Raw genomic sequence first — 14,831 nt, 5'->3', positions numbered from 1 at the left:
TGCTTCTCCTTGCCTTGAACCTATACTTTGCCCTGATATGCAATTGTCTTGACATGCGATGACTTACCATAGAGCCACTCCTGGGAACTGCAAAAGTCCCTTCTTCATCCTGGGACCCATCTGAAAGGGTAGTACTGTTGAGAGAAGCATCATCTGGCTAAATAGAGAAATAAAGTACCATTCTTATTCACGCAAATACTTGCTATGTGTACATATTTAGATATGTGTGGCAATCTATGAAGTTATGTCTGCCTGGACCCAGAAAATTGCATCTAGCCCTTCAGGGATCTTTACTGTGAGCCACCTAAATGCCCTGTGACACTGGCCTCTGTGGCAAACACTTCTATTGCCTGCCACAAACACCATTTTTCTTAACAATATCTTGGATTTGTTCCAGGGAGTTAGATGTTAAACCAAAGAATTTGATGTCCAGGCTCTTTTGCAGCTAAGAATGATCATGTGACATGAGTGGTCAATGAAGTTTAAGTGTAATTTTGCAAGAGTGCTTCGAGAAAAGCTAAGGCTTTCCTGACCAAAAAGAACAAGGTCAGCTGATATACACTCATGACAGCACATGGATGAATGCCTGGAGTTGCCAGGCATCTTGTACAAACAAGGATGTTGGCCACAGGAAGAATGGCACAGACAGAAGATCGAATGTGGCTGGGTCCATGCTAAGGGGTATCATGTGGCCACCCTGTCAGGGTTGGACCACGTCTCTTAATGAGAAGCAAAACAACTCCTAATTTCCTATTACATGCAGCCAAACACAAACTTATCTCATCTAATCTTACCTTTTTAATAGACCTTAAAACTATCTTTTGCAGTGATTAGAATTCAGTATCAAGAGTACCAAGGTGTTTTTCATTTATAAGGCTGGAACTCAGAGATTTTTGCCTTAGTCTACAATGGCTTTACTGAAATTAAGATGTAAGTATTTTTTCCTTTACTGAAGGAACCTTATTACAGAATTGAATATAGTTGATACTTATGAAAACATACATTGTCTTTTAAAAAAACTGTTATTCATCTTGCTTGACCGTATTTTCCAAATTTTCTATAGATGGTGTGCATCACTTTATAAAATGAACAAGAAACTGTTTTTAAGAAACAAATAAAACACAAAAAATAGTAAAATAGATTTAAGTTAATATGGTGAATTAACAATCACATCTCCTCATACCCCAAATCACTAAAAATGGCAGAAAATATATTTTTTAAAGGAACAGATTTTTAGTAGCACTGGGACCAGTAAAGAATTCTGTACAGATCAACTGATAGAAATTTCTAGATGAAAAGCAAACGGAGTTGGTGTAGTAAAATAAAAACCTCTACCTAAAAGCAGAATTTAAAAATAAAATTTTCAAAGGAAACTTCTAGGGTGGGAAGAGAAAAACAAACAAATAACATAGATTGTACACAGTAAGAAAGAGCTACAGGCAACAGTTAAAAAAGCTTTACAAAAGAGGAGCCAAGTAGACTTCTCCCCCTTAAATATGTAGACAGCCCCTAAATATAACCCTTAAAAAAAAACTAAAAAAAAACACACAAAATACCATCTACGTAAAATGAACTAACTTCCTCGAGGGTGGATTGGTTCCTAGTGTGAGCATAGTGGTCTAAGAGAAAGGGAACTTAGGAAGCCACAACAAAAGACATAGAGGGGAGATTGAAAAATAAAATCAGCTTTGACTGGAAGCAATGAATTAGTTTTTCATTCCCTTCACTGGTTTTGCATTTGGGGAGTGTTTACTAACCTACCTGCCCCCTCCATGCATCTTTAAGTTAAGTATACCCCATTCACTTACAAAACACAATCAACAATTTTAGGCTTTTGGGAAAATTGACCTAGTCAATAGCAAAGGAAACACACAGCAATTTCCTACACTAATTAATCATACACCAATAACTCTGCAGAGAACTTTACGGGCCTGGAGAACTGTAGTTGCACCTGAAAGTGTGCTAACATCTTCTGCCTTGTAGAGCACTTTCTGTCCTACGTTTCCTTGGATGGAGTCTTTGGCAGATCATCTTACTCTGCTGCTGACAGGATTCTGACAGACAGGGCTATGGGCGAGGGGCTGGGGAGCTGCACAGGAAACAACAACCAGGATCCATGGTCTTGGTCAGCTCTGCCTGCACTGGAAGTGAAACCTAAAACCTAAGGACACTTGCTGCCACCCAAGGAGAGATGTGTACTTCCCTGACCAGATGGTACACACACTCAGGCAGACACTTCACTGTTTGCGTCACTTACTGCTTCACATCCCAAAAGCTAACATGTTCTCCACACAAGATGTTTGCATTTGGAAAATAACTGGAAAAAAACTAAGTATTTGTATCTTAGTTGATACTGAAATACTGAAAAAAATATTTACGTAGTATTCTGTTTTTTGGGTTTTTTTCTTTATGAGCTTACCAACAAGGACCAAGGTTTAGTTGACAACATCTTCTACTTAGGATATAAACAAACAAACTTTTGTTGTTATTTTTGCATGTAGATGCTTTTTTTCTTTTTACAGGATAGGATTTAGTCATGTTTTTATTTACCTATTAAATCAATCCATGCGGAGTGTAAGAGCTACGGGTGATGGGGCTGTTGGGTGGCTGTGTTTGCAATAGGAATTATGTTGCATTTTTACCCAAGAGAAATGAGGATATACTATCCTTTATATTACACGAATATTCATAGCAACGTTATTCATGATAGCTTAAACCTGGAAACAATCCTAATGTCAATTAACAGGTGAATAGATATACCGATGTATTTATGCAATGGAATATTAGTAATAAAAGTACCAAATGTCTAATACAAGCAACAAATGGATGAATCTGAAAATTATTATGAGCAAAAGAAGCCAGATACAGAAGTGCATATTACGTTTATAATCCCAGTTACATGAAAAGTGAAACTAACCTAAGGCATTAGAAACCACGAGAGGGCTTGCCTCTGCAGGAATGGGAGGACAATCAACTGTGAAGAGTCTGAGAGAAATTTCTGAGGTGATGGAAATTTTCTATATTTTAACTGAATGTGGTTATATGGGTGCAAACATCTGTTAAAACTAATTGAATTATATACTTAAAATGTATGCATTTATTTTTTTGTAAATTATACCACAATAAAAACATATCAGAATGATTTGAGTCCTTGAAAATAATTTAATTCTTATCTTCACATTGACTTATGGGGTTGTTGCTTCTATGAACCAAGAACCTATCTTGGGGTACATCAGAGAGAAAACAAATTCTTGGGAACTATGAATAAATTTGCTAAAATTTACAAAGGGAGAAAAGCTAAGAAATAATACAATAATGACCAAGAAAAAAAATAGTAATTTGGAACACAAACTTGAAGAAATCTAGAAAACAGAGCAAATAAACTAGCATGACAGAAAATTTAGGAGATCTTGAAATCCACTTCAAGCAAAGCAAGAATCATTTAATATGTGTTCTAGAGGGGTGGAACATAGAAAATGTGGAGGGGAGGGGGCAGGGAATAATTAAAGACATAACAGAAGACAATGCCCAGAAATTGAAGAAAGAAAACAGTTCTTAGATGGAAAGGACTCACTAAGATGAATGAAATAAAGGGCAGAGCCTTGTGAATCTTCAGAACTCTAGCAATAAATTCAAAATTCAAAAACAGTTGCCGAGAGGGCAAACAAAATTAACCTAAAAAGCTTATTTATAAAGGAATGAGATTCAGGCAACTAAAATAAGAAAAAAATAATATATTTAGTGTAACAGTCGCTCAATGAAAATTAGAGAAATTCTACTGTACACGTTTCCCAGGAGAACAAAAGTTTTCTGTTAATAATGGACAGTCAGTTGGCACATGTTCCTTATAGGAACATCAACATGATATCCAGAGTTTGCTGACCATCTCGCAAGTATAAGGATTAAATCCACATATTAAGATGGCAGCATGATAGGAAAAAAGTAGAAGGTCATGCTAAAATTGGCATTGCATTGTATTGCACTTGTACCAGCCTTGGTATATCTATCATTAGTTTCTTGTTTTGTGATTAAAACATACTCCTACTTGTTTAAATCAAGGCTCCTTGGATTTTCTTTTCTATGAAGCAAACAGATGTAACTGATAATTTTCAACAGATGGTCTGATTGTATTTTGCAGTGAATCAATAGCAAGTGTAATTATTTGATTTTCACTTAAGACATTGGAAATAAACTGGATTGATTGCCATTTGGGAAAACTAACACCTCAATTGAATAATTTGTTCATGTCAACTGCACAGAAGGAAAATGTTTTTACACGAAATGATTCGTAGTGTAGGGTTGCAATGATTGCAGATTGGATTGTAAGCCTTTTATAAACACCCACATTTAGTGGCATTTGTGATTCAAAATCAAGAAGCAACCACATATAACACACGAAAAGGCTATTCCTTTATTGTAAGTAGCTTACTGAAAAATAAACATGTTGAGTATTAATGAAATCATAAAACATATGGACTCTTTTAAGAGGTTTAGTGTGGTATAACTGACATACAATTAACTGCACAAATTTAAATAGTATAAAGTATACAATTTGATAGGTTTTGACAAATATATAGACCTATGAAACCATCACCACAATCAAAACAACAAAACCAGCACCTCCCCCAAATGTCCTCATGCCCCTTTTGTCATCTAGCCTTTCCTCCTCTCCTTGTCCACACCCAGGTCTCCAGGCAATCACTAATCTTCTATCACTGTAGGTTAGTTTACATTTTTCTATAATTTTATATAAGTTGAATCTTTTCTTGTTTGGCTTCTTTAACATGGCATAATTATTTTGAAATCCATCCAACTCTGTTGTGCATATCCATAGTTCATTTTGTTTCTCTGTTGCATATATCAAGACTTCATTGCTTTTTTTGACTGGTACTCCATTGTATACATTTACCACAATTTGTTCATCCATTTATCTGTGGAAAACACTGGATTGTTTTCAGTTTGGGAATATTATGCTATAAATACCTGTGGATAGTCATTGTGTGAATATATATAATCTATGGGTGGAAATTGCCAGGTTTATGGTAGGTATATGCTCAACATTTTAAGAAGCTGCCAAATTAGTTGCTAAAGTACATGGACCATTTTACATTCCCACCAGTGATGTATGAGAGTTCTAGTTGTTCTGCATCCCTAGCACCAGTTGGTGTGGTCAGTTTTTTAAAAAATTTAGCTGTTTTACATGGTATGTACAGATACCTCACTGTGGCTTTATTTTCATTTTCATAATCACCAATGATACTGAGCACCTTTTCACGAGCTTATTTCCCATCCATATATCTTCTTTGGTGAAGTGTCTATTCAAATCTTTTGCCCATTTTAAAAGATGAGAAAAGTCTGAACAAAATTTTATTGCTGGAAAACTCAGTGTATGTTTTGGAAAGAGAAAGTTGATTTGTTTTCAGAATTAGAGGATTTGTGTGGTTAAGTCAAGGGAACTCAAGATTGCAAATACCAGCAGACTGTGGATAATTTTTAGTATCAAAAGCAGTTTGCTATAAACAATAGGGATTATATTACAATAGGGAAATGGAAGAGTTATATCAAATGACCAATTATCTCTCTCCTGAAACCTAGTAGAGTCAACAAAACTTAACCAAAAATTAGGAAAAAAGAATCCCAGCGGCACTCACAGGAGTGATGGTTGGAGAAAGATATTCCAGGAATAACGTGAATTCTTTTCCAAAATCCATCTCCCTCCGCATCAAAACAGCACCAAAGAAGAAAGCAAATGGAGAAAATTTTGAAAAAGACAGCTACTATCTTGTCCTGATTATGAGGGAAAATGACTGAAGACGTCAGTAATCACATCTGTGTTCAATTCAGTAAGTGTCTTCCCAATACCCTCTCAGCAGGGAAGATAGACCTCCTGGGATTCAGCATTCTACTTTTTTCTCTCTGGGAGGAAGTTAGAAGAGGAACCATGCCATGATGGTGGAAAAATAAAAGGGAAAATAGATTACATAAGCTCCACTGAGGGAGAGAAAAGATAGCTCACCATAGGAATGCAAACAGAAACAGATGTGAGAAAAGACTCTGGGATAAACCATAAGTAAAGCAACTGTTCACATTTGCAAATTGACAGAAGCTTGATCATTCCCCTGAGGCTTATCTGACATTGCCCTCCTTTGGGTAAGTGGGGAGTAGAAGTGGCTCTGCACAAAGGCAGGGGGTAAGGAGGAAAGAGGGGGGTTGGACACCTACGATGAAAAGTACTGTCCACAGAAGGGGCCTGATGTTCTCCATGCTCTGGAAAACAATAGGAAACTCAAGGACTCTTGCTGTTGCTCCAACAGGTGGATATGTGACTCAATGGAACTAACAGTCTGATGATAATTTTTTTTTAAATAAAAGAAAAAATGTAAAGGAACTAGATCTGTCAAAAAGAAATGCCTCCAATCATTGGTTTTTCTGGGTCTGTATCTGTTTTTATAGAGCATGCAGTTATTTGTGGATTTAACGTATTAAACTTGGATTCATTTACTGCTGAATGTCTTCCTACAAATCAGTTAAAAATAGATACATAGGTATGTTGACAGCTGTGGTTGTATAGCCATCTAATTATGTTGCATTATTTTGAAGTTTTGCATGATTGTCTTAAAGAAAAGACTCTTCTTTCATCCCTACCTCCAGTTCTCCTGCTATAACTTACCAAGGAACCACTTGTTTTGATAACTCCTGGCACCTCTTTTTCCTCCTGGGTGCCATCCAACTGAGTAGGATGGTTGTCACAGGTATCACCTGGCTAATGAGAGAAGTGAAAGTCATTTTTATCCAGACATATCTGTCCCAACGTGATGTTTATTCAAATTATGCATACACTAGAACCTGTAAAAATGTGCAGCCATGTGGAGCTATACAGAGTTAATGACCACTGTGCAATGGTCACACCATTCACCAATTCATCCATAATTATATTGATCCTCATAAATGTCATGCACTATAATAGAAATTGGTCTCAAGAGCAGACACTGTTAAATGCCTGCCAAAATCCACTTTTCTTTTTTACTTACGAATATCATGATTTTGCTCCAAGATGCTTTGTGTCTAACTAAAAAGACTAAATGTGATCATGTGATGTTTATGTCCAATGAGATAAGAGTAGACTTGGTGAAGCATCCAGAAAGGCTAATCTTTTCTTGTTAAAGTGGATGGAATCAGCTGTCTAATGCTTCTTCCAGAACAAAGACGTGTGCTTGTGATGCCCAGACACCCTAAAAGCATTACATATTAGCTTGTATGCTAAGGCGAGCAGAATGGTAAGAATGAAGAAGTTGGAAGATCCGTGCTGAGGATATCAGCCATACCAGCCTCAGACTTCTTATGTTGTAAGGAGAATAAACTTCCAATTGTTTAAGTCATGTAGTTTACTGATAAAACAATGCTACTTTAACATCAGACATCATGAATATATTTTGCAATGATTTATAAATCAATAGCAAGAATAGTCATTTTTTTAACTATGAAATTAGAAATACATTCAATTGATTATCTCACAAACACATATGACTGAAACAAATATTTCATTCTCATTCACAGAATACTGGAAAAGCTCTGGTTTTCATTACGCAGGGAGTGTATTGGAGACTTCTGATCATGATGGGCTATTGTATATGCTCTAAGATTTTAGTAGCACTTGCAATACAGTGGTATTTCCCAAAATAAAACACAAATATTCTATTTCCTGATTGAAGCAACATTTTGCAAAATTAAACATAATGAATATTAATGGAATCATAAACTTTTACATGAGACCTTAGAAATTGTTGTTTTTCATCTTGCTTTTCTGTATTTTCAAACTTGTCCCAAAAGTGTATGTACTATATTAATAAAAAACAAAAACAAAAAAATCCCACATCTATTTTGAAGTGGAAACAATGCTAAGGAGGTGCTACAAAGAAATAGGCCAGGATGGAGGACGGAGGGTGCACCACTCCCAGTCACTAAAAATTAGAAAAAGCGGCACTGGAAACCAACAGTATTCTAGTAACAAATCAGAAATTGTTAGAAATTCTTGGAAAATAAAAAGTAATTTATTTCGTAACTGTAGAGAAATTGTTAGACTGAAAACAGCGTACGACAAACTTACTGGCAAGGAAAGAACAGATGCAGGAAAAGCAAATAGACAAATGAACAACCAAGCTCAAAGTGAAAATTACAAAGTGCAGTAGAGGCCCCAGGGCAATGACCAGGATAACTTACTGTAAAGTGTTCTCCCAATGCAAGGACCAGACAGACCTCTCAACCGCTGCCTTTATACTGAACAGCAGGAAGTAGTTATGTATGAAGCCAAGAAAAGCTCCCTGAATGAAGTGAACGACCTGTCTTGGAAAAATGTCCAGGGTTGGGACCAAAAGTCCTCAATCTCAGGTCACTCTGGACCTCCACAAAAGACACAGATGAAAGAATAAAAGGAAAACATCAGCTTTCTCTGGGATTGAAAGAAAGGAAATCATTCACTGTTCTCCCTTTGGCACGAAGATATGTGCTGTGTGTGCGTGTGCATGCATGTGTCAGGAGTGTCTGTGTGAGCACTCGTACACGTGTGCTGTTAAAATAACTTCCATTCATGCACTATTCTCATACCTTACTGACTTACACAGGACCCAAAATTTGCCCTCTTGGTCAAGAAAATGTTTGGAGGGAAAATATCTATATAATGGTAGGAAGTCATATAGCAATAACATAACCTAAGTCATTAATTAGTCAATATAATTCATTAATAAATATAAATCAATCACCAAAGATCATCAGTCATTGGAGAAAATAAACACGAACAAGTCAGCCATGGAGAAAATTAACACACTGAAAAAGAAGTATAGTGATAAACACTCTGGGAGAAAGAGGTAATTGAGGGAAGAGAAGGCAGCTTACAATGATTTAATAATTTCAGAGAGATTTGAGAGGCTATTGTATCCATAACAGGAACTAACTATAACAGTAAAGAGGAAATCAGTGAAAAAAGAAGAGTTCTTAAAAATCAACAGCAGTTAAAATATAACTAGTCATGGCAAAAATTAGAATTAGGGATCAACAAAATGATGTAGATAAAATCTACTAGTATATAGAACAAACAGAAAAAAGGATGGAAAATATAAAATTTAAGAGATATGTGGGTTTAATGTAAGCTATGAAAGGAAAAATAAAATGGAGGAAATGAAATAGAGAAATGATCAGAAGAGAATGTTCAGAGTGAAAGGAGCATTTTTCAGAAACAAAAATCTGAGTGCTGATCATAATGAAAAAAAAACACGATTTCACATCTTGATGACAGTTCAGGTTTCCAACAATAATGATAAACCCAAAAAGCTTCCAGAAATATAAAAATGAGAGCAGGATATAAATAAAGGTGTAAACTGTAAAGGGGCATTGGACTTCTCAACATTAACACTATATGAAAAAGCAAACAGATTAATAGGTATAAATATCTGAAAGAAATTAATTTAGGGTCCAGCATTGTGATACACACTAATTTAGGACTAAGCTTTTTGGATATGACAATTTAGTATCCAGAGATAGTTCTTGCCAGATTTGCTTAGCAATCAGCTAAGACGTAAAATTTTGTAATATGTGAGTATGCAAATTAATATTTTTACTGTTCTCTACAGTCATTCTGTAATACCAGCCCTCATGATTCTCCTGTGAGAAAGAATAATACGGTTGATCCTTGAACAACACAAGTTTAAACTGCTCCAGTCCACTGTTATACATGGATTTTTTTTTTTTTTTCAATTGACCTGTGGAATTCAAAACTGTGCTTTAAGGGTCAATTTAGCGGATGGGAATCAGCTTATGAAGAGGGCTGACTGTAGTTACACAGGGAGTTTTGACAGCAGGGGAGGTGGGTACCCCTAACCCCCACATTGTTCAAGCGTCAACTGTACTTGTTTTTTCATTTATAAACCGGTGAGCAGTTCAGGGGTGAGGCTGGAATAAAACTTAAATTTTCTTCCATTTCAGTGAGAAGTTTCTTCAGGTGTTTGGCATCATACTTGCCCCTTGATTAACCTTTAAAAGGGGTTAAGACCTTCAAGAAATTGAAATAAAAGTGATAGTGATAAAAGAGGAAATCCACACTAACCATGCGAGTCCACAGCTAGGGGTAGGAGTGTCAGTGTGGCTTAAGATCTAACATAAGGCCACTATTACGCGCTGCCTTGACATCTGGTGAAAGCAAGAAAGCCATGAGTGGCCTACCTGCAAGTCCTCCTCCCATTCTGCTCCCCCAGATAAGGTACCCCAGCCAGAGAATGCTCCTTATCCAGGGGAGCAGACACAGTTCCTGATTATCTCTGTGTGGTGGGTTTCCATTCCTTGCCAGCCTTTGAAATTATTCAAATAAGCCAATCATATCCTCCCCAGGGGAACCAGGGGGCACCTCACCCTCTTGTTACTACAAAGCCTGCCTTACTCTGCTCCCAAATGCACCCCACATGTGGCTCTTTGTGGTATATGTTGTCCTCCCCCACCCAGGCTGTGATAATATGTGACTAATAAGTTGCTATTGATTTTATCTGTCCAGTGTCGGGTGTCGTGTGTTGAGCCATCCCTATAACCCTAGGGCAGGAATTCCTCCCCACCTATGGGGTGAAGAAGAGGCAATCAAATTGTAGGTAGAGTCAGGTGGGGTAAATGCTCACACAAACCCAGTGTCTACTCTGACTTGCCCCTTCTCTGGCGGAGGGGAGAGACAGTGGCTGATGTGAAGGAAGACAGGGCAGGCAGAGAGGAACAAATACTTCCAATTAAGTGTCCTGTTTGGAAATGACGTATATAAGACTCCCTGCACTGAGGAGACAACCTGAGACCAGAGGACACATGCTTCCAACTCAACAGAAAATGTAGAAACCTCTGACTAGAGTTAACACTCATGAGAAATTCAACGAAATCAGAAAATAGAGACAGAATCTACAAAACAGGATTTCTCACACCCCCAACTGACCAGGCTCCACTTCCAGACCGTGGTTTACACCCTCAGTAACAAAAGGGCTGCCTGAACACAAACTGGCCACATCCGATCCCTTCAGTAGAATTTTGGAAGGGACCAACAGCAGCTCCTGATAGAATGCCACATGTAAAATGTACACAAGATGAAAATAAATTGTAGAGGAACTAAATATCATCATCCTCATCTTCATCAGATCAAGGGTGGTAAAGGGTTATTTTAGAATAGCAAAGAATCCCTCTTCTGCTAGGAAGGACGAAAAGCAGAGCTAAGTGGAAGGAAACATACTGAAGTATAATAGGAGAAAGTCTCCCACTGCAAATTTGCTGCAGCCAGGAGTCCAAGTGGAGGCAGACGTCAGCAAACCCACAGCCTTCTACATCTCCTACAGAGGGCGCACCACTTTCATAAGAGGACCCAGGCCTCATGCCAAGTGGTATAAATCATGGCCTGAGATTCATCCACAAAAATAAAGCCTCTTCTGAGATAGCTTTACTGGCAGTTATGAACTCACATTAGCACTCTTTGAAACTCTTAACTAAAACGGAAAAGGTGTGCTCTAATGAAATGTGTCTCACCTCCTGTGATGTAATGAAAAATGTCTAGCTCCTGTGCTACACAGCGCACTTTCTCCCACTTATTGCTACGAGTATACATTTAGGATGCTATCATGCTATTGTTCTGCTCCCCACAGGATCTTTACATTTAGAAAAGAACTGAAATGTTGAAATAGTTCTTATGGTGAGAATTAAATTAATATTGAAAGCCAAATGGAAGGTAGTGCAAGATTTTTCCATCATGTGCTCAGCAAAGAGGACAAAAGTTTAGTTGACGACCGCCCCACATTTTTGACTTCTGGCTACGGCTGTAGATGCAGCTGTGGTTGTTTTTGTTATTGTAGGTACAGATAGACCATGTAGTTGTTTGTCGATAACAATTAAATAATTGAGTATTTCATTATTCATTCCTGAGTTTAAGAGTCTGCATTTTCTTCATTGTTACAAGGTAAGCAGGCATTTTTTCCCTCAAGTGTTCCTGACTGCCTTGAAATAATTGCTTTTTCTAACCTCCTTACTCTCAATTCCCCTTGCTTCATCTTACCAGTTGACCATTTCTGCAGGGAATTGCTGATATCCCTTCTTCATCCAGGGTCGCATCCAAAAGAGGAGTTGGAATACAAGAAAAATCATCTGGCTATTGAGAAAAATGAAAGTGCATTTTTATTCAGCATGTTCTCCCAAAGGTCATTGTGCATTTAGTTATGTGTTATGCATAATATGTGTACATTCATGTATATTTTTGGAGATAAACATACATATGACTGCCTGTGCACTGGTCATTGCATTTAGCTATTTGTCAGCCAATACTTGCCGGGCATGATGATACATACTGTTCTCTGTGGAGACCAAATACTGTCTGCCTACCCCTAACCTAGGCACTTATCTTTCTTAACAGAATTCTGATTATTTTTCAGGAACTTTTGTGTCCAACTAAAAAAAAAAAAAAAAATTCCCAGGCTTCCTTGCAGCTATAGATGATCATATAACAGTTCTAGACAATAGGTGGTAAATGGAATTCTACCACATCAAATTTCCAGGAAAGTAAGGTAGGAGGGACTGAATCAGTTGGTGCAAGTTCCAGGAACTGCCAGGAACATGCATATGCTGTTTGGAGTGGCCAACCAACTTATAAGCAAAAAGATGAAGGCCCAGTATGAAAGACAAAATTGAAAGGTAGAAGGAAGCTGGATCTATGCTAAGGAAAAGAAACGCCTACCATTAGCTTCTTTGTTAAGAGAGAGAAACAAATCTATGTTTGTATAACTCATGATTTCTTGCGTTTTCTGTTACATGCAGTCAAGTGTATATATAAGTGATATAATCCCATTTTTTAAAACAGAAAGCATGACCATACTTATGCAGTCAATTATAAGTCAGTCCCCAACGTTAACTAGTTGTTTATCAATTATGAAATTGAAAATAAATTAGATTGACTGTTTTGCTCAATTAAGTGTGTTACTGAAAAGAATATTTGGTTCACATCTTCTGAATATTAAACAAATATATTTGGGCCCTGGAATTCTGCTCATTATGAAGAGGATGGTGGACTTTGTTTTACGTATCCAGAGGCTGATTTGGTATGTGTGATTTAGTGTATAATGGCTCTACTAAAACAAGGGTTAAATATTTTATTCCTTATGGTAAAAACTCCATTGAAAATTAAATTTATTGTCTATTTTATAAAATCATAAAATTTTATTTGGGCCCATAGAAATTGTCATTTGTTCTTTTTTACCTTGCTTGTCCATGTTTTGTAAGTTTCCAGTAAAGATTATATATTACTTTTATAATAGGAAAAAAACACACATTTTTTTGGCAAGGAACAAATACTACTGAAGAATTAGCATAAGAAAATTGGATCAAGATAAAAAATACATATACCACTTTCTCCTCCCCCTGCAAATCACTCAAAAGTGTCAAAAGAAATACCTTTTTCAAAGAGTGGCTCTAGAAACCACTAAACATTTCCATTAGCAGAACAGAAATTGTTGACTGTTCCTGGAAGATAAAAACCAGGCAAGAATGGTTTGATAAGAATAGAAGAAAACCTCAGCCTGAAAAAAGGTACAAAAGGAAAATATGTAGGGGTTAAATGCTGATCCAGAAAAAATACATCCAGAATGAAAATAAAGAGCAGGAAGGAATCCTCCAGTTAAGAAAACAATGAACAAAATAACTGAAGATTGTTTTTTTGAACAAAGAGGCCAGGAGACCTTTCCTCCCTCTAACACTGAACAGCAGGCAGCTGCTAAAGGTGATGCTAGGATAAAACCCAACAGGTATCCTCTTGGTGACGGAGTGACCACCTGCGTTGGGGTCCTAGCATGCCTGTGGTGGTCCTGAACAACAGTAAAGTTGAATTGCACTTCATTGGGGCCTTCTAAAAGAATACAGACAAGAGTCTATATTCCTAAAAAGGAAAGTTAGGTTTGGCTGAAAAGAAATTTAATTACGATTCTGTAGGACTCTCATTACTTTGACACTGATGCCATATTTAGGTTTCTTAAAATAAAGTATGGCCATTGACAGTAACACATTTCACCACTCGCGGAGGCCCAGACTCCTATCACAGGAGAGTTTTGGGGAGAAAACAGGTTTACATAACTGCACAGGAAATATACAGCCATTACCTATGCTAATCTGTCAATCTTGTCCTCTGTTAATCAATATGAATCAACACCCAAGGATCAAAATCAATTGAACAATAGCATTGGAAAAGAAAAACAATGATGCAAACATAAACACTTAACTCTTAAGTAAACAGGTAATTTAAGGAAAATAAGAGAACCTTGGAATTTAAGGTTCGATTTAGTTAGTGCCTTCAGAGTGCTGAGAGGCTACTGCAGCTGAGAAACAAGAACAGATGGCTAAAAGCAGGGATGTGGGGGATGTGGGGGGGGAGAGGGGAATTAGGGAGAAGGAGAGGCTATAATAAATTAACACTATGACTGCTAAACTTTTAACAATAAATGAAAGGCAGAAGCATTAATACAACCATGGCCAAATTACTGATGTAAAAAATGAAACTGAAGGGATATCCAAGAATGGAGACCAAACGGACACACACGCAAAGCCTGGGATATTTACATAAGACTAACAGAGGTTCAATCCAGACAATGCAACAATCATCTAACGGGAGTTACAGAAGAAGATAACCAAAAAAATGAAAGAAATAAATACTTGTTTTAAATGTTAGAAGAAAATATGCACAACCTAAAGAATGAATAAGCTCTCAGATTGCAAGTAGTGACCAGGATGAAGTTTTTACAAAAGTAAAGCAGGTAAAATTTCAATGTTCCAATGATAAA

At 37.0% G+C, this 14,831-nt stretch overlaps 1 protein-coding gene across 15 annotated transcripts in view; it reads right to left on the bottom strand.

Annotated features, from left to right (window-relative positions):
• ARHGAP28 (Rho GTPase activating protein 28) overlaps positions 1 to 14,831 on the bottom strand; it is a 177,935-nt gene that overhangs the window by 53,573 nt on the left and 109,531 nt on the right. For 8 of the 15 annotated variants that reach the window (XM_019755792.2, XM_074340329.1, XM_074340334.1 and 5 more), the window contains 3 exons: positions 12,065 to 12,157; positions 6,671 to 6,763; positions 68 to 157 (listed from right to left, as the gene is read on the bottom strand). The exons of 1 other annotated variant lie outside the window; for it this stretch is intronic. In XM_019755792.2, coding sequence (XP_019611351.2) covers positions 68 to 157; positions 6,671 to 6,763; positions 12,065 to 12,157 — 276 coding nt within the window. The remainder of the gene's footprint in view (positions 1 to 67; positions 158 to 6,670; positions 6,764 to 12,064; positions 12,158 to 14,831) is intronic. 6 more of the 15 variants (XM_019755795.2, XM_074340337.1, XM_074340326.1 and 3 more) reach the window with 4 other exon arrangements.

Source organism: Rhinolophus sinicus, linkage group LG09 (assembly GCF_036562045.2).
Source record: "Rhinolophus sinicus isolate RSC01 linkage group LG09, ASM3656204v1, whole genome shotgun sequence".
Taxonomy (NCBI): domain Eukaryota; kingdom Metazoa; phylum Chordata; class Mammalia; order Chiroptera; family Rhinolophidae; genus Rhinolophus; species Rhinolophus sinicus.
This window is presented reverse-complemented; position numbering and strand designations above follow the sequence as displayed.